Below are 21,168 nucleotides of genomic sequence, written 5' to 3' on the forward strand. Positions count from 1 at the left end.
AACTCGTCCTGAGCTGTTAAGGGCTTTATATTCCAATAGTAGCCCCTTGAACTTGGCCTGGTAACAAACTGGCAACCAGTGCAGGTCTCTGAGCAGAGGTGTTATATTCTGACAGGGTCTCAATTCTATCAGCAACTATGCTGCAGCATTCTGCTCTAACTGCAGTTTCTGGGTGAAGCACAAGGGAAGCCCCACGTAGAGTGTTTTGCAGTAATCCAGTCTTAAAGTCACTAATGCCTGAACTACTATGGCCAAGCTCTCCTGGTCCAGGAATGGTCATAGCTGTCGTACCATGCACCAGCTAGGAAAAGGCATTTCTAGCCACTGAGACTGTGTGAGCCTCCAGTGACAAAACTGGGTCCAGAAACACCCCCAGACTGCATACCTGTTCCTTTGGAGGGAGTGCAGCCCCATCCAGGCAGTTGACCAATTTCTCAGGCCTGGGAACCACTCGCCCACTGTGGCACAATTATATTGTTGTCATGTAATCTTAGAAAATGAGAAATCCAAAACAGATCATATCTTTTATCAGAACCATATATTCTTGGTGTAAATACAGAAGAGTCCTACTGGATTAGGCCAATGGTTCATGTAGTCCAGCATCCTACTGTCAACCAGATGCCCACAGGAAGCCTATAAGCAGGGCCTGGATGCAATAGCACTCTCTCCACTTGTGATTCCCAGCAACTGGTATTCAGAGACATAATGCCTTCAACAGTGGGGGGTAGAACATAGCCATTGTGGCTAGTAGCCATTGACATCCTTATCCTCTATGAATTTATCATGAAACTTAAGTTAACTTCTCTTTAACAGAATTCTTCCCTTGGGCATAATTGAAATGGAAAAGTCAAATTGGTGTAAAAGGCAAACAAGAGGGCAGAAACAAATTTTAAAATAGAGACAATGGTAACTTTATAGGGAAAGTTGAAGCCAAATTCTTATTAAAAATGTTGAAATCTGGATTTATTTTTTAAATCAGTACTTACAAGTCATGTAAAATGCTCAAATTCTACAGAAAAACTTGGGCCTTGACCAAGCACAGCTGTTTTTGAATGTATGAAGCTTCAGGTCTTGAAACTCTTTATCTTCTGATTATTTTAATTATGTTACTCTATTCATGATTGGTTTCATGATAAAATGAAAACAGCAAATTTGCTTAGCAGCGTATCAGTTGGATATCAGTTGAAAAGAAGCTATAGTCCCACAGATGTTATTTGTTTTTTGTTCTAAGTTTGATTGGTCCCAGGTGTAATAAATGTAACCTTTTCAAAAATTGCATGTAAATATTGAACCTAGCTATGAGGTGACTAATGCCCTCTGCTGGTTGAGATTAGTTTAAACAGCTTGCCACACTGATCCCACTGAATAGATAAAATTGTATGTGTTACTAGGTCTTTTACATACTCTTATAGCAACAGAAATTGTTCCAACGGTAGGTATGCTGTTAAATGTTTATATCTCTTGTCCTAAACTGAAAGAGACTGTTAACCTCAAAAAGCGATCACATAGACACTTAAGTGAACTGTGACCAAGTCTGGATTTTTTACCCTTTGTGTAACCATTTGGTGATTCCAGTATCCAGTAAAAATAAAGCCTTTTTGTACATCTCATTGATTTCAAAGGGAGAATTTAGCAAATGATTACATCTCCACCATTGATATCGGTGAGACTAGTTATCATTGGCTGAATTGTGCCATTCTTGAAATGAGAAAATTCTACTTGCCTGAGATTTTCAAGCTAAGGGTCTACTGAGTGGTGGCCCTGCATTTTGATCAAACATGCCATCTTCCTATATATCAAGTGCAGATCAAAGTTCCAGAGTAAACCTTCCTGTTTTCAGAAGCTGCGTGCACAGCACTAATTGGCTGGGAACTAGTGAAGTCCTAACCCTAGGAACACAGGAAGCTGCCTTTTACTGAGTCAGACCATTGGTCCATCTAGTACAATATTGTCTACACTTACTGCAGTGGCTCTCCAGGGTTTCAGGCAGGAAATCATTCCCAGGCCTACCTGGAGATGCCAGGGATTGAACCTAGGAGCTTCTGCATGCAAAGCAGATGTTCCACCACTGAGCTATGCCCTTTCTCCTCTCCAAAGCAGTTATTCAGTTTGAAATAATGAAAGGGGGTGAATCTACACATAGCATTGTAAGAAATGCACCCACAAGCAGACTGCTTGTTCATAGCAAGATGCACAAAAGTTTATTCTGTACCTTAATGAGGTGCCATTCTAATGGGGCCCCTAACCGTAAGCAGGATTTACTGCTGGTATGGGACTGCAGCTTGAAGGGGGGACTTTTAAAACCCCTGTGTGTTAACAGAGTAGCTCTTATTCCAGTCCAGATCCTGGTCAGTCTACTAAAGCAGCATTCAATTCATTAACCAATACATCTGTCAAATTGAGTTGCAATTTTTACAAAGTTGCTATTTATCAGAGTCAAAAAGTAGCTTTCAATATGTATTTTGGAAATAACCATTTCTTTAGCATGGACAGGACCAGAGAACTTTAACAGGTGAAAATCCAATCTGCAAAAGAATACACTTGATTTCTGCTGAATCTGGGGAAAGTTTGGTTTAGATTTGAGATAAGTCTTGCATAACAAAATTTCAAGGCTAGAACCCAGGATTCAAAGCATTGCATTATATTTTTCCATTTTCTTTTACTCCTAAGTATACCACTGCAGTTCAACTTAATGGCTAGCTGGTGGTATGAATTATTACATAATTTGTAAAAAATGTATGTATTTACATACAGTTTCTTGTGGTAAGAATGTACATTAATAGCTTTGTCCCAAAGTCTGACACATCAGGAAAGAAGCTGTTGAAATAGGAACGTATGTATTATGGTACCCTTGGAAAATCACAGTAATGCTACAGGAACAGTACTTTGATACTGAAGCTAGATATAGTGTGGCTCAACTGTTATATATGCAGGATAACATATGTATTACAGCACCCCTGGAGCATCACAGTAATGGTATAGCAACATTACTTTGATACTGAAGTTAGATATAGTGTGGCTCAACTGTTATATAACCACGATAACAATCTTGCAATTATTCCAAAGATATTAGTCTTAGCTTTAGCAAGCAAGCATCTCAGGATTGAGCGTTTAATGTATAAATTTAATAAGGGTTGATCTGAACCTGTAAAGGAGTCTAGACAGTAAAAGAAAGTACTGAGTCACCATGACAAATCCTGACAAATATGTCACATATTTGTGCTCTGAAAATTGTGCATCCTATCAAAAAACCTGTGCTTTATTGTAATCAGAAACAGTCCTGCCATATAGCTAGGGATGGGTGAGAATTTTGATTCAGTTCACATTTCAAGCTGAATCTATCAAATTTGTACTTTCCAAAACAATATGAGAGCCAAAACACAACCGTCCTAAGAAATTCGCACTTATTCAAAAGTTTTTGGCAGTACACCAACCAATGTTTGCAAGAATAAATATATTAGTGGAAAGCAAGCATAAAAATGAATATACGAAAAGAGTATGCAAAACTGTATTATTGTGATGAGAAATGGCAAAATATGTATGTTAGTCAAAATTGTCTACCAAACTGTGTATTAGGAGGAATTCATACTAAAATGTTGAATTTTATGATGATTTTTTTAAAAAATTACAAATTGCGGAAATGTGGAAAACTGAATTTATGATTGGAAAAATGAGAAACTGAGAGAACTGAAACTGGTAGATCTTTCCATCCCTACATATAACATTGACTCCCAGACTCTATTCCTATAAATATATGTGAAGTCGAGCACCAAAGGTAAATGTTCATAACAATAAAATCTAGTGAGATTGTTCTGGAAGAGTAGAGCCAGATGTATGCATAGGTCAAAATAAAAGTTTCCCATGATGCCTAGTCCTATCTAACATTTCACTTACTTGTATTTTATTTGGAAGATGGAACCTAAACGTTTGAAAAAGCAACTTACTAAAATTTTGAAAACCCTGAAAATTGAAGACAGAATCTTGATAGTAGGAACCACTAAACGTCCCTTTGATGCAGACCTTAAGCCCTTTTGCAGGGTTTATAAGAAAATCATTCTAGTTCCAAGACCAGACTACGCTTCAAGATTTGGCAAGTATATGAAAACACATGATGAAAGTGCTATTTACATAAAGCTAATTTATGCAAGCATATGCTCAAAATGTTTGTAAAATGCAGTATATTAAATAGGCATTATAAGGAATGGGCTAGGTTGGTTGTGGTGTATGTGTGGTGCACACAAGAGTTTCTCAGCCACCACCAAAGTGACTCCTGAGGTTGGTACATCCTCCAGAATGGTGTGCACTGGGGCACAAGAGAATGCACTCAGGAAGAAAACCTCTTCCGCCTTCCCCTATGCATGCATAACAGTCATTTCCACTCAGTACACAGGGCTCTTTGGATCCCAGCCTTTGTCCATAATGTAGCACTTTTCCATTAAATTTAGTGTACTTTTAAAGACTTTTTTAAAAAAAAAAACAGACCTTATAAACCTAAAAAAATGCCTCAGTTCATTACAATTTCAGATTTGTTTGCACCTTCAAGTTGTTAATCAAAGTTTTGACAGGGGGCAAAACATGGAAAAGAGCCCTTAGATAATTCATGGCTCTAGTGCTACTAATTTTCATTTCTGGATTATAAACTGTTGTTCAGGTCCCAATTAGGCTAAATTCACTTGTGAGGTACATTAAAAATTAATTGAGTTCCAAGTTAAACATGAAGATAGTAGCCACCTTTGCTTATTCACATAACCGCTGTCCATGTATAAATCATTGGGGGTGGGTGTCAAGTGGGAGGATGTATCAAAACTGCTGTGGCCGTCAGCTCATTCCTCAGACCCCCATTGAAACTGCCACCACTTCTCAGTTTACTTTGTGCTTGGTCAAGCACCCTAAGAAGCTCAAGTTGACTTCCAACCAGAGGCAGGGTAACCAGGATGAGTCATTCCTCCATTTCCTTTACCTTCCCCCAATATAAACCAGCAATGGGAAGAATGGGAAAACATGTAAGGGCTTATCAAACTACAGGGTCCAAATTAAGAAGCTCTATGAAGTTAGGGAAGGAATTATAAGGTATTAGTAGCCTTGAATTTGGCATTACTTGGGAATTATAAGAAACCAAAAAAATCAGTGCAGTTTTGAAAGATTCAGACCGCCATCTTGATTCAAGATGATGTCCAGTTGTATTGATGGAAAACCTTTTTCTTGATCTCAGGAACCAACATGCAAAATTTGGTTATGATATCTTAAAAGGTGTCCAGGTGCATAGAGAACAGAAAACAGTTTTCCAAAATATATAATAGAAGATGGAGAAAACAGACAGGCAGCATAAAAAAGAAACAAAACTCTCTAAAGAACCTAAGCTAAACAATCTTAAAAAGGATCTTCAAACTTTCTTGTAAGGAGCAAGGATTAACCATGGTATTCAGAAGACGACAATTTTTCTTCAAAATAATTCCTATTTTTGATCCTGAGGGGACCAGGGGGAGGAAGAGTTCTCCAATCGGACAGGGTACACCTCCAAGGAAGAGAATTTATATTAGGGACCTGGCAAATCTGCATGTATGCAGGGAACACCCTGGGAAGATGGACCATTGGCACCTTTCAACAATCCAGGAAGATAGAACTGGCGACAGAGAAAGGAATTCCAGCTAATGTGCATGGACGATGCACAAGTGAGGGAGTAAGAAATGAAGGAACAAGGCTTTACTGTCAGAGAAAAAACATGGAGTTCTCCGGGTCACCAGCCTTTTTGAACTTACGGACAAACTTGGATTTGAGAGAATGCCATGGGCATCACCCCTCTGTTTGCTTCTCCCCACCCCTAACAGGCAGAGAGCAAATACACATCGAAATTCTTTGCTTTTCCAAGGGATCTTGGTAGGATCCAGTAGAACTCAAATGGATGCTCTTGAATTTGTATGATTTTACATGTGCCTCTCCCCCCACCCAAAAAATATACCATCAGTAGCGGACTGAACAATAAAAGTCAACTTCGGCTTGTTTCCCTAAATTGTAGATAAGATGAGAACATAAGAAGCGCCTGCTGGATCAGGCCATGGGTCCATGTAGTCCAGCATCCTGTTCACATAGTGGCCGGCCAGATGCCCTTGGGAAGCCCACAAGCAGGACCAGTCTAATCCTTTTTTAAAGCCATCCAAGTTGGTGGCCAGTTGAACTATGCATTGCGTGAAGAAGTACTTTTTTTTTGGTCTGTTCTGAATCTTCTAACGTTCAGCTTCGTTGAATGTCCATGAGTTCTAGTCTTACGAGAGAGGGAGAAAAACTTTTGTCTATCCACTTTTATACAATGGCATTATGATATCGGCAATTTTATTTTCAGTGCCTTTCCTAATTATCCCTAGTATGGAATTTGCCTTTTTCACAGGTGCTACACCTTTTTATTTATACTGAATTTCATTTGCCATTTTATTGCCCATCCACTCAGTTTGTAGAGGTCCTTGTGGAACTCTTCACAATCCCTTTTTGTTTTAACCATTCTGAACAATTTAGTATCATCAGCAAACTTGGCCACCTTACTGCTCACCCCTAATTCTAGATTGTTGATGAACAAATTAAAAAGCACAGGTCCCAATACCTATCCTTGGGGGACTCCACTTTTTGCAGCCATCCACTGGGGAAAGTGTCCATTTATTCCTACTCTGCTTCCTGCTGCTTAACCAATTCCTGATCCACAAGGGGACCTCTCCTTTTATTCCATGACTGCTAAGCTTACTCTTTGGTAAGGTACCTTGTTGAAGGCTGTTTGAAAATCTAAGTACACTATATCCACTGGATCACCTTTATCTATATGCTTGTTGACACTCTCAAAGAATTCTAGTAGGTTTGTGAGACAGGACTTTTCCTTGCGGAAGCCATGCTGACTCTGCTTCAGCAAGACTTGTTCTTCTATAAGTTTGGTTATTTTATCTTTAACAATACTTTCTACCAGTTTTCCCAGGACAGGTGTAAAGCTAACTCCCCTGTAATTTCCAGGATCCCCCTGGATCCCTTTTTAAAGATTGGCATTACATTGGCCACTTTCCAGTCCTCGGGTATGGAGGTAGATCTGAGGGACAAGTTACATATTTTTGTTAGAAGATCAGCAATTTCACATTTGAGTTCTTTGAGAACACTTGGGTGGATGCCAACTGGACCCAGCTATTAGTCAGTTTTAATTTTGTCTATTAAGCCTAGAACTTCATCCCTCGTCACCACTATTTGCCTCAGTTCCTCAGACTCCCTTCCTGCAAATGTTAGTTCAGGTTCAGGGATCTGCCTTAAATCCTCAACTGTGAAGACAGATGCAAAAAATTCATTTAGCTTCTCCTTATCCTGCTTTAGCACACCTTTTACTCCCTTTTCATCCAAGGGTCCAATTGCTTCCCTAGACGGTCTCCTGCTTTGAATGTATTTAAAGAACTTTTTGTTATTGTTTTTTTATGTTCTTAGCAGCGTGCTCCTCAAATTCTTTTTTAGCATCCCTTAGTGTCTTCTTGTATTTGTTTTGCCAGAGTTTGTGTTCCTTTTTATTTTCCTCATTCAGACAAGACCCATTTTGAAGTAAGCCTTCTTGTCTGTAATAGCTTCATTGGCTCTGCTCATTAACCATGCTGGCATCCTTTTGGTCCTGGTGGTACCTTTCCTGATCTGCAATATGCACTCCAGTTGAGCTTCTATTATTGTGTTTTTAAACAACTCCCAAGCATTTTGGAGTTTTGTCTGGACTTTTGCTTTCAACTTTCTTTTTACCAGTCCCCTCATTTTTGAGAAGTTTCTTCTTTTGAAGTCAAATGTGACCATGTTGGATTTTCTTGGCAATTGGCCATTTACATGTATGTTTAATTTAATAGTACTACGGTCACTGTTCCCAATAGATTCAACAACATTTACATCTCGCACCAGATCCTGGGTGCCACTTAAGATTAACTCCAGGGTCACCATCCCGCTGGTCAGTTCCATGACTAACTGTTGTAGGGCACAGTCATTCAGGGTATCTAGAAATTTTGCTTCTTTGTCTTAGACTGGCTACATATGTGTTCCATGTCAAAATAGTTGAAGTCACCCGTTACTACAACATTTCCTAGTTTGAATGCTTCCTTAATTTCATTTGTCATCTCAAGATCTCCCTGAGCATTTTGATCGGGGGGGGGGGAAGCAGAAAGCAGAGAGTAGAAATAAACGGACAGTTCTCCCAATGGAGGGCTGTAGAAAGTGGAGTCCCTCAAGGATCGGTATTGGGACCTGTACTTTTCAACTTGTTCATTAATGACCTAGAATTAGGAGTGAGCAGTGAAGTGGCCAAGTTTGCTGATGACACTAAATTGTTCAGGGTTGTTAAAACAAAAAGGGATTGCGAAGAGCTCCAAAAAGATCTCTCCAAACTGAGTGAATGGGCGGAAAAATGGCAAATGCAATTCAATATAAACAAGTGTAAAATTATGCATATTGGAGCAAAAAATCTTAATTTCACATATACACTCATGGGGTCTGAACTGGCGGTGACCGACCAGGAGAGAGACCTCGGGGTTGTAGTGGACAGCACGATGAAAATGTCGACCCAGTGTGCGGCAGCTGTGAAAAAGGCAAATTCCATGCTAGGGATAATTAGGAAAGGTATGGAAAATAAAACAGCCGATATCATAATGCCGTTGTATAAATCTATGGTGCGGCCGCATTTGGAATACTGTGTACAGTTCTGGTCACCTCATCTCAAAAAGGATATTATAGAGTTGGAAAAGGTTCAGAAGAGGGCAACCAGGATGATCAAGGGGATGGAGCGACTCCCTTACGAGGAAAGGTTGCAGCATTTGGGGCTTTTTAGTTTAGAGAAAAGGCGGGTCAGAGGAGACATGATAGAAGTGTATAAAATTATGCATGGCATTGAGAAAGTGGATAGAGAAAAGTTCTTCTCCCTCTCTCATAATACTAGAACTCGTGGACATTCAAAGAAGCTGAATGTTGGAAGATTCAGGACAGACAAAAGGAAGTACTTCTTTACTCAGCGCATAGTTAAACTATGGAATTTGCTCCCACAAGATGCAGTCATGGCCACCAGCTTGGACGGCTTTAAAAGAAGATTAGACAAATTCATGGAGGACAGGGCTATCCATGGCTACTAGCCATGATGGCTGTGCTCTGCCACCCTAGTCAGAGGCAGCATGCTTCTGAAAACCAGTTGCTGGAAGCCTCAGGAGGGGAGAGTGTTCTGCACTCGGGTCCTGCTTGCGGGCTTCCCCCAGGCACCTGGTTGGCCACTGTGAGAACAGGATGCTGGACTAGATGGGCCACTGGCCTGATCCAGCAGGCTCTTCTTATGTTCTTATGTTCTTAATAGAAAGTCCCCAGTACTATGTTACTCTTGGAATGTGGTATCACAACCCACAACAATTCTGTGGAGGAGTCTGCCTCTTTTGGGGTTTCTAGCTTGCTGGATTCAATGCCCTCTTTCACATTCAGAGCAACACCACCTCCGGTATGTCCTACCCTGCCCCTCCGATATAGTTATATCCAGGAATAACCGTGTCTCACTGGTTTTCTCCATTCCACTAGGTTTCCGTTATGCTCACCAAATCAATGCTCTCCTCTGAGACCAAGCACTCCAGTTCTCCCATCTTAGTTTGGAGGCTTCTAGCATTAGCATAGAGACACTTATATACAGTGTCTCTCTTCAAATATCTTTGGCACTTTAGGTTTGGCCTGTGGTGATTTTGCATTTCTGAATTGCTGTCTTGTACCCCTGCACTCACAATGCCTAGTTCTAGGCCTACATTTTCATCTTTTCTTGTTTTTATCCCGGGGGGAGATTTATTCTGAACTGGATCCTCCTTAGCTTCTGTTGGCTTTCCTCCCACAATTAGTTTAAAAGCTGCTCTGCCACCTTTTTGATTTTAAGTGCCAGCAGTCTGGTTCCATTCTGGTTCAAGTGGAGCCCATCCCTTTGTACAGGCCCAGCTCTTCCCAAATGTTCCCCAGTGCCTAACAAATGCAAACCCCTCCTACTGACACCATAGTCTCATCCACTCATTGAGACTATAAAGCTGTGCTTATCTGGCTGGCCTTTTGTGTGAAACTGGTAGAATTTCAGAGAAAGCCACCTCGGAGGTCCTGGCTTTCAGCATCCTACCTAGCAACCTAAATTTTGCTTCCAGGACCTCATGGCTGCATTCCCCATGCCACTGGTGCCAATGTGCACCATGACTACTAACTCTCCCCAGCACTACCTACCAAGCTATCTAAATGACGGGTGATATCTGCAACGTTCGCGCTAGGTTAGCAAATCACCCTGCGGTCTGCATGCCCATCACACACCCCAGTATCTATGTTCCTAATGATTGAATCACCCACTACGAGGATCCCTTCACACCTCAGAGAAGTATCGACACAAGAGGATAGCTGCTTGTCCCCCAAGGAATGGGTCCTTCTAAGGGATCATTTCCTTTTTCTTCAGATAGACACTCTCCTTCCTTGAGGCCCTCATTCTCCATGATAGCAGAAGAGCTATTATTCTTGGAGTGGGACACAGCTATAATGTCCCTAAAGGCCTCATCCACAAAGCTCTTTGCCTCTCTCAGTCACTCCAGGTCAGCCATCTTGGCCTCAAGAAAACAAACTTTTTCTCAGAGAGCCAGGAACTCATTGCACCAAGGACACACCCATGACTTCTGTCCAATAAGTAGATAGTAGTACATGTTACAGATAGTACAAGCACTCAAAAGCCCCCACACCCCGGCTGGCTTCCTACCTGCATAATTGTTTTTGTAGTTTTTTTCCGTTAATTAAGGTTTTGTTCAGGTCAGGGGACAGAGGGGCAGAGTGGAGTGCCCTGACCTCCTTGTCCTGCTGCCTAACTCACTCTGCCGCTTAACTCACCTTAATAATGCTTTGTCAGCTGGGGCCTTGATGCTTCATCAGCTAGAGCAGGCTTTCCCAACCGGTGTGCCTCGAGATGTAGTTGGACCACAATTCCCATCTTCCTGACCATTGTCAATGCTGGCTGAGGCTGATGGGAGCTGTGGTCCAACAACATCTGGAGGCACACTGGTTGGGAAAGGCTGAGCTAGAGGATCAGCTAGAGCAGGCTCCCTCATTAGGGTGTTCTAAATTTATATGTGTGGCTAGCTGCTTCCAGCTATTGCTGCCAGTCAGTGAGTTCAGGGGGTGTGGTTTAAATCCCTGCTGTTAGGCAGTTTAGCCTTTGTTGTTGGGGAGTGCAACAAAGTGCACCAAGGAAGTGGATTAAGTGAGGCTGATATTTCAACAATCAACAACAATCTTGTTAACTCAGCCTTTCTTCCTGAGAGAGAGGCCTGTTTAAGAACTTTTACTAATGATACTAAGAAAAGTTAACTAGCTTTGCCTTTATTGTTTTATTTGCTGACAACAACACACTTTTATCAATGCAAGTTCCCCTATAGTTTCCTTGCACTCTAGCCTGGACAAGCTAGCCTAGCTTTTAGCTGCTTTTAATCTAAACAGGAGACTGGAACCTCCAAGGTGAGTCTTTTTTTCACCTGTAACAAACTAACCTTTTTTAAGCTAGGGAAACAGAGCTTGTTGGGTATGCATCCCCTTCTTAAAACTGCGCTGACTCTCCCACTGTATATATTGGTGGGGTTTCCTTTTTACCCCTTCTCCAAAACTGGAGTTTAGCCTGGTTTACTGTGTCCCCTCAAGCTTTCCTGCTTGGGTAGCATTGAAAACTAGGTTTCTGCCCCAAGAAGTCAGCTCCTAAGTTAACATCCTGTAGATGTACTACAGTTTGTCTGTGTTCAGACATAATGAATAACCCTAATTAATTGAAACAGACGTGGAAGCTTCCAATCTCCAGAGGAGAAGAAGGGAGTGGGAGCATGCAGACCCTGAGGCTTACACACATAACCATAAACTATCCTTTATGTCACATGCAAAGCAGGGCAAGAACTACATTTGGAATATGTTTCACAGGGCATTCTCCTTTGTGCAGCATTTGTATACTGATAAAAAGACTGATCACTCTCATCTCTATGATGTATAGTACACTAGGATCTTAGTCAAATATGGAAAAATGGACAGACATATTTACTCCAAGGTTACTTGGTTTTAGGCAAGCTACAATTTATAGTGTAGTGCGATGAGGGCATTATCGAATGGAATTACCACAGAGCTGGTCATCTTCATTTTCAAAGCAAGAATATTTTAATATACCTTGAGGCACTCTATGAATTTCTGGTTATAGAGAATCTGCAAAAATAATGCCATCTGATACCAACCAAAATGGCCACACGCAGAGCAGATTTATACACCATATGACCTGTGGTGAAGTCATTGTAAGTTGAGCGTTTGGGAGCATTTTTCAGGGTGAGCCAGTCTTGGGAATGATCCTACACATGCAGACAAAGTTTGTGGCTTATTTTAAAAAAGTGGATGGCATCAGGATATGCTGAACTACAATTTTGACATTGTAGAGTCCATCACTCCAGAGTCTTCTGCAAAATTAGCATGGGGTACCAAACATTTTAGTTGTTTCTTGAACAAGTAGGCATGCAATAAAATCAGATCCTCAAACTGATTATTCTGACAGCTACTATTAATGCTACTACTAATTTTTGTATAGTAACAAAAGCAGTTTCTGAACGTTTAGGTCATAACTTTCTGGTTACATTTTTTATTATTGGACAGTTTTATGGAAGCACATCATTCAACAGTATGGAGGGTTATTGTCCAAACAACTGAACATCAGTTGCCTGGCACAGGTTTCTGATGGTTACACTCAGGGACATATAATCAACACTGTTCGATCAGTCTTAACGGAACGACGCCTGATGCAACTGAACAAGAAGCCACTGACTGCTGTTGAATTCCTGACTTGCCTAGCTAGGCAAAATCCAGTATACAAGGAGGAAGAAGAAACTTTGAAGGTTAAGTTGGCCTGATAATATTTCTTTTAACCTTAGTTAAATAGAAAAATAGCGTGTTGCACAGCGCTTTCAAAAGTAAGGCTTGCCCCAGGGCCTGATAATACATTTGGAAATGTGTGTTAATCTCTGATTTCACTTCACCTCCAGAGGTTTGGCATAATGCCTGCATACAATATGTGTATGGTGATTGCGATGCAGATATGCCTGATGTCTGTGATATTTAAACCATCCTGATTTGGGGGGATAAAGACTGCACTGTATCCAGCATACCTGCAATGCAATCAGTGAATATACGGCGCAGGTAGATGCTGTGTTCACCCACTGGGGTGAAGTTAAACGGTGCAATCAGAGCCAGTCCTGCTATCCCACCGTACATTCTGTCTACATACATTTCCAAATATGTGAATAAGCCCTTATTGTGTTTTATGTATGTATTTGCTGTAAACCGCCCAGGGGCCTTCCAACAAAGAGCAGGATACAAGTTTAAAAATAAATGAAGTAAATACAATAATGGAGAATGCATCCTGATATTCTGTAGCATCCATTTTGGTAAAAGGTTGAGAAGGCAAAACCAGTTGATGCAAGAAAATGGTTTGGTGAGAAATTGGTTATACAGTTGTCCAGTATTTACAGCAGATTTCAGACATTTTCATTCTTCCTCAGGGGAATGATTTCTCTGACGAGGTGTGCCTGGCGCCAACACTGTTATCTTTTCAGCGCCAGGTTAAGACTTTCCTCTTCTCCCAGGCATTTTAGCATGTGTTTTAAATTGCTTTTTTAAAAATGCGTTTTTAAATTTGTATATCTGTTTTTAATGTTTTTAATTGTTGTAAACCGCCCAGAGAACTTCGGCTATGGGGTGGTATACAAATGCAATAAATAAACAAACAAACAAACTCAATTCTAAACAGCTCCAAAAGATCACATTTTAATAGGGCCAGTTTGATATTTATGTATCAGTTATACATTAGAAAAGGCTCCTCTCTCAAAATATGGCTCACCTGTACTCACCTGTCATAATCAGATTTAGAACTTTTTACAACCAGCAGCACCCAAACCTCAGATAATATGCAAGGTTCTTAAGAGTGTATCTTTATCTTTGCTCAGACTGAACAGAACTACGAAGTGTCTTCTCTAGGCACAGCAACATCTCTGCATGGTTTAGGGGCTTTTTTTTTTTTTTTTGGTAATCTTTCTCACATCAAGTTTTTGGTTGTTTCTTCCAGTTAGAGAGAGACGTTACATTTTTTGTTTTACTATCATTAGTCCCTTGATACTACACTTAAGCTCCTGAAGGATAATTATTGCACTATGAACAACTAAAGTCTCATGGCACCTTCATGAGTAACATAACTGTAATTATTTATGGTTGCACAAACATTCATCGGTTAGAAGAACCCACTTCATCAGATATATGAAATAACTGCAGATGTAGCAAAGTGAGCAGAGTTCACAAATGTTTATACCACAAATCTGTACGGTTTTGAGGTTTCACAAGACCTTGTTTTTGCTACATCAACTATCTTTCTGGAGTTTATCAAGAGACAAATAACTACAAGCTGGGGTACTCCTTAAGACAAAGAACCTACTCACAGCACAATCCTAACCATTTCTACTCAGAAGTAAGTCCTACTGAATTCAATGGGGCTTACTCCCAGGTAAGTGGGGTTAGGATTGCAGCTCCCAACCCATAGTTGATGCCAGTAACGCCTCACCTTGCAGGTAACATGTATGGTTGAGCATATATAAGTGCTTTTTACAGAATATGTACATTACCATGCCAACCTCTCATAGTCCTAGGTGCAGCCAACCCTCGAGTGCTAATGTTACAGGCATTCAGACTACCACAGGTTCCGACTTAGACGCTATAATTGATACAGTTTCAGGGGATGTAACTTTGGCTCCTGTCTGTCCAATAATGATGGATTCTTTTCAATTTGTACAGCCCGAGGATGTGGACAAGATCCTTGGAGAGGTGAGAGCCACCACATGTCTGCTAGACCCTTGCCCTTCCTGGCTTATAAAAAGTGCCAGAGAGGGACTGGCTGAGTGGGTGGGGGGGAGTGGTTAATGCCTCCTTACACCAAGGCAGAGTTCCAGGTTGCCTAAAGGAGGCAGTTGTAAGACCTTTGTTAAAAAAGCCCTCCCTGGACCCCTCCATAATGGATAATTACCGGCCAGTGTCCAGTATTCCATTTTTGGGTAAGGTAATAGAGCGTGTGGTGGCCTCCCAGCTCCAGGGATTCTTGGATGAAACAGATTATCTGGATCCATTTCAATCTGGTTTCAGGCCTGGTTATGGGACGGAGTCAGCTTTGGTCACCTTGGTGGACGACCTACGCAGAGAACTGGACAGGGGGAGTGTATCCCTGTTGGTTCTGCTGGACCTCTTAGCGGCTTTTGATACCATCGACCATGGTATTCTTCTGGGCCGCCTTGCTGGGATGGGATTTGGGGGCACTGTTTTGCAGTGGCTCCATTCCTTCCTGGAGGGACGAACCCAGAAAGTGGTGCTGGGGGATTCCTGTTCGACCCCTTGGCCATTGACCTGTGGGGTCCCTCAGGGCTCAGTTTTATCCCCTATGCTATTTAACATCTACATGAAACCACTGGGAGAGGTTGTCCAGGGGTTTGGGGTTCGGTGCCATCAGTATGCTGATGACACCCAACTCTATGTCTCCTTTCCACCTAATTCCAAGGAAGCTGTCTCGGTTTTAAACCAGTGTCTGGCGTCAGTGGTGGACTGGATGAGGGTGAACAAATTGAAGCTTAATCCAGACAAGACAGAGGTGCTCCTGGTCAGTCGTAAGGTGAATCAGGGAATAGGGATACAGCCTGTGCTGGATGGGGTTACACTCCCCCTGAAGACACAGGTTTGCAGTTTGGGTGTGCTCCTGGACTCAGCGTTAAATTTGGAGTCCCAGGTTTCTGCAGTGGCCAGGAGTGCTTTTGCACAATTAAAATTAGTGCGCCAACTGCGCCCGTTCCTTGAGCCGTCTGATCTGGCCACGGTGACACATGCCTTAGTTACATCCTGTTTAGATTACTGTAACGCGCTCTACGTGGGGCTGCCTCTGAAGACTGTTTGGAAACTTCAGTTGGTTCAACATGCTGCAGCCAGAATGTTAACTGGGGCTGGTTACAGGGGCCATACTGCCCCCCTGTTAAAAAAGCTCCACTGGTTGCCAGTCTGTTTCCAGACACAATTCAAAGTGCTGGTGATGACCTATAAAGCCCTATACGGCTTAGGTCCAGGCTATTTATCAGACCGTATCTCCCTGTATAAGCCTGCCCGGGCCCTGAGATCCTCAGGAGAGGCCCTTCTCTCAATACCCACATCTTCTCAAGTACGACTAGTGGGGACGTGTGAGAGGGCCTTTTCGGTGGCTGCCCCTAGGCTTTGGAATTCCCTTCCTAGTGAAGTAAGAATGACCCCCTCTTTGCAGTCCTTCCGCCGACAAGCAAAGACCTTCCTATTCCAACAAGCCTTTGGAATTGAAGGCTAAGGATAGGGCGCGAAGGGTGCTGCATTGCTAATGTCTATTATATCATTTTTAAACTAGTTTGAACTTTTTTAGCTATATGTGTGTATGGTTTTAATATTGGAAATAGTTTAATCTTATTTCAATGTAGACTTTGTATGCTTTTAATTATATGTATTTTTTATCTGGAAGCTGCCATGAGTTCCAGTTTTGGAAAAATGGCGGGGGATAAATAAAGACAAGAATAATAATAGGGGGTATTTAACCTTTATTCTGAGCTGTGTGGATTGCCCACATGGAGAGGAGGATTATTTTTGGCAACTATGAAAGCAACATTTAAACACTTAATTCCCAAATCTAAAATGGAAATAATGGTCACAGGGCTCTTTCAAGATGATGATGATAATGATATAATAAAATTCTGAAGGACTATGCACTATGGAGTGCTTAGATGAAGGTGATTCTTCATGGTGAGGTCCTCATTTTAACATGAAACAGTGTGAGGAACTTAACCTTTCTCCTTGCCTACCTTACATTGTGCTCCATCGTTTCAGTATTATAAATTATTAATAAAATAGGCAAAAGAGTCAAACCATGCAGAAACTATAAGCAAGCAGGATCAGATTCTCTCTATGCTCCCCACTTCATCTTGTGGTATCGACATATAGCCACTGCATCCTATAATATACTGTACACTGATAGCGCCTGCATTCCATCTCCGTGTTTTTAATGCCTGCTTCACCCGTGTCATTTAATCTTCCTTATTGTACTGGAAGAATGTGAGGCAGTTATCATTACCCATCATTTGTACCCCGTGTCTAGGATTCAAAAGATCACACAACTAGTTCCATATGCCCAAGAGGCCTTTAGGTTTGTGCTTGTTAAACAGTCTCCACCCCATGCCACATGGCACCGGTTTTGAACCTGAGGGGTCTTCCAAAATGATATGGGAGATTACTGTTCAAATTAAGATTTAAATATCCTACTTAACATATCCATGCATGCACCTAAACCAGCTATCTAGATACTAGTTTATGTCTCATCAGTACATGTACACACATCTTTTTATTTACATTTATAGCCTACCTTTCTTCCAAGAGTTTCTGATTTTCCTTAGTCCAAGTCCAACATTCAGTCACATCACATTTCAAATGTACATTCCTTCTATGGGATCAGGCATCCCTCTTTCAAAAGTCCCTCAAGGAACAGGAGTTTTTATTGTTATTTCACAAAGCAAGATTACCAAAAGAAAAAGTATTTCATGACATGCTTATAGTAAGAGTTCCGGTACACAATGAAAGATACCCATTATCCCAAGCATGTTGAGATGAATATGCCATTCATTCAACAAATTTTGGCTGTCAAGAAAGATTCCATTTCAGCAATTTCAAAAACCAACCATTCCATAATTGTTCGGATAGTGGCAATGTTCCAAGGATAAGCCTGAAATATCCCCAGACAATATTTTAATACCAAGTCTCACACCTATAATATCTGATAAGAACCTTCATAATTTTTAAATTTTTCAGTCATCCAATTGCAATTGTAGCCCCCTTCACTTTCAGTTTGGTTTTCACACTATTAAAATTCTTAGTTGACATTCCCTATTTAATTTTTGTAAGACAAAATGCCAGGAAAACCTACAGCAGTTAACTTTTTTCTCTCACTGAAATCAGATAACCAAGCTCATTTGTGCATCTTGCTACGTTGCCGAATTTCAAAGAACAGAATTTTTGACTAAAGTTATATATCCTGGGAAATAGGGTTGATCACAGAGATTGTAATGGTATCATAACTATAGCAACTTAAGTACCACAGCTATGTATCCATGTTAATGAGCCACTTCAAGCAGATGATTGCCACTCTTCTTTCTCGGGAGATTTAAAGACTGTGATCCTGCTTCTTCATGAGCCACCCACAATTAGGATTCTTGTAAGAACAGGACTACTGCAGACAGAAAAAGAAATGTCACTTGCATACTTTCAAGCTTCTTTTAAAAATAATGTTTCCATCTGATTTTGTAGGTTTGGTATGCAAAGACTCCTTTGGGGAAAGCCCGAATCAAGTCACTGACTGTGAATGAAGATACTGGAAAGGGGAAAGGAAAAGGGAAAGGAAAAGAGAAGGGGAAGGAAAAAGAGAAAAAGAAGGAAGGGAAAAAAGGGAAGAAGAAGAAGAAAAAGTAGTAATGATTCCATTGAAAAGCCCTCTTAATACTCAGCACTGTTCTAGAGTTATAATCTATTGCTATGGAGAGCAGCTGTTGGGGGGAAAGTCTTTCCTTAAACGCACAAGTCTCTGCTTGATTCCAGAATGGCTGATATCTAAAAGTGTTCCTTGAAACCTGTAGGACAAGGCATCAGTGTGACACTGAATTCCTTAAAGGTAAAATTAGTGACCACTGAATTTCATTATTATTACTTAGGCTATTTCTTATAAAGCTACTTAAGCTCAGATAGGATAGATGAATTTTAATGGTAATCTACCTAAAATGTAATTGCATATTTAGACTCATTTTTTATCATTTCTTGGCTTCACCAAATGAAGATGCAGCTTCTACACACAAGAGAATCTCCATTGGGGTCAACAGAGCCCTATTTCTTGATCAGCACATAAGCAACTCACTAGGACAGTCCAAAGAATGGGAAGCCACAGATCCCTGTATTCTGAGCTTGAGAAACTTCCCATGTGGGGAGGGAGAGAGAGCAAGCAAGCTGGATGGAGATAGGCGAGGCACAAACTCCCATTCCTTGGGCATGCGGAGTGGGAGGGACAGAAACTCATTTGAGCATTATGGGGGGGATACTTCTGTGTGTGGGTGCTTCACTCTTGTGTTGGGAAGGAGCATGCTATCAGTTTATGCCTTGCAAAATGTTTTCAGTATGTGTATGTCTTAATGCATTCTGCTTTTCAATAAAATGTTTAGAAGTCAAAAGGCTGCTTTCTATTTTCATTTGTTTGTGCCATTTCAAGACATTGTATCCCATCACCCCACTGAATATTTGATGCAAAAACCTGGTAATTATATTTAAAGTTAGAGGTGTCTGGGTCTCAGGTTCCACATATTCCAGAACCAATGGGCCCAAAGTCCAAATGTGTTTGGATTGGCTGGAGTTACTTACATACAAAAACTGATGACTCTGCATACAGATTCCAATAATATTAAAAGACAGCTCTCTGCCCTGCTTGCTTTGCTCACCAACCCTTCCTGCTGTAGCCAGCATACCCCCATGGGTTGCCAGCGCTCCTCCTTCCTCCCCCTGCACACAGATTGCCAGTGCTCCTCCCGCTCAGCGGTTGCCAGTGCTCCCTCTCCCCCCCCCACAGGTCATCAGCACTCTTCCCTGCACACAGATCATCAGCACTTTCCCCTCCCCTATTGTTCACCAGTTCACCCCTCAATCCTCCCCACCGGTCACCAGCACTCCCCTCCCTGGTCGCTAGCACTCCCCTCCCTCCCCACCGGTCACCAGCACTCCCCTCTCTTTCCTCCAACAGGTCACCAGCCCATCCTCTCCCCCACGGGTCTCCCTCCCTCCCCCCCATGGGTTTCCCCTCCATGGATTCCTCCCCCCACCAACCAGCAAGGGCCAGCCACCACCAGGTGCCTTGCTCACTTTTGCCACTGCCCCACTCAGTCACCTGCTTGCCATGGGCACTGGCGCCACCACCACTGGGCACCTTGCACAACTCCCCCAACTTGTGCTGTTCTGCCACTTGGCAACTCACACCCATCCTGCTTTGCTCGCAGCATCACACTTATAATAATAATAATAAATTTAATTTTTGTGTCGCCTATCTGGCCGAAGCCACTCTAGGCGACGTACATATAAAATTCAATAAAATACAATATAAAAACAGAATAAAATACAATGCAGTCAACACTAATGCAGCCGTAAAACTATGTAGGGCAATCAATAAATAATTGTCACAGAACAATAAACAATCACAGAAAAATTAGCCCACCCCGGAGATCCCAAAGGCCTGTCCAAAGAGCCAAGTTTTTAAAGCACTTGCGCCTGCAGAGAAGCATGTAGCATGACACTTACAAAAAATATTATATAAGAAGATATATCAAGCCAGTTCAGAATGGGACATTATATATAATGTATGAGAAAGCATCATTCGTCAGAGATCCCAAATTGTACCTCCCCTGCACAAGCTCTGGCAATTATCTGTATTTATTTTTTATACTTACATTTTCCAAGCGGTAAGAAGTTCCAGAGGCACAAGTTTGGTTTTGGAATGAGGTCATTGGGAGCTTTCTGGCATTTCATAATATTTATGCCTATTTACAAATTTATGGATTGAGCATAGGTGGAGAGACAGCTTTCACCATTCTAATAGACACTCATAGTTCACTGCACCTGTATTAGGTCCTGCCCAACTTCTACTCTCATAACTTTATAATATTTATGAGATGCCTTTCCAATTAAGTGCTGAGCTATAGTGAGGGACAAGTCACATCTCTTATGGGAGGAAATTACACATGGTGTAAGTTCTCACGATAGTAAAGAGAGGACTGCAGAGGAAAGCCTTTCCAGATGACCTGAATGAACCAAGAGATACGCACGGGATCTGGGACCCAAACGATTAAGAACTTCAAAAGTAACACTGAGCAGTTTGTATTGGTCTTAGAAGCAAATTGGGAGCCAATGCAGTTACACCAGAACAGTGGTAAAAATAAACATTTTGTTCATCTCTACCTTCTAGGGTAGGGATGGGGAATCTGTGGTCCTCCAAATGTTTTTGGACTCCCAACTCCCACCAGCCCCAGTCAGCAAGGCTAA

General features: G+C 41.6%; 1 protein-coding gene across 5 annotated transcripts in view; it reads left to right on the plus strand.

The window, feature by feature from the left end:
• The window catches only part of IQCA1 (IQ motif containing with AAA domain 1), a 154,867-nt gene extending 135,614 nt beyond the window's left edge, over positions 1-19,253 (plus strand). For 4 of the 5 annotated variants that reach the window (XM_061607657.1, XM_061607656.1, XM_061607658.1 and 1 more), the window contains 3 exons: positions 3,913-4,090; positions 12,658-12,896; positions 18,403-19,253. In XM_061607657.1, the coding sequence (XP_061463641.1) occupies positions 3,913-4,090; positions 12,658-12,896; positions 18,403-18,564 (579 nt within the window). In that variant the 3' untranslated portion in view covers positions 18,565-19,253. Of the gene's footprint in view, positions 1-3,912; positions 4,091-5,212; positions 5,965-12,657; positions 12,897-18,402 lie in introns of those variants that run through there. The other variant, XM_061607660.1, reaches the window with a different exon arrangement.
• The last annotated feature ends 1,915 nt before the right edge of the window (positions 19,254-21,168 follow it).

The sequence above is a fragment of the Rhineura floridana genome, chromosome 2 (assembly GCF_030035675.1).
Source record: "Rhineura floridana isolate rRhiFlo1 chromosome 2, rRhiFlo1.hap2, whole genome shotgun sequence".
Classification (NCBI taxonomy): Eukaryota; Metazoa; Chordata; class Lepidosauria; order Squamata; family Rhineuridae; genus Rhineura; species Rhineura floridana.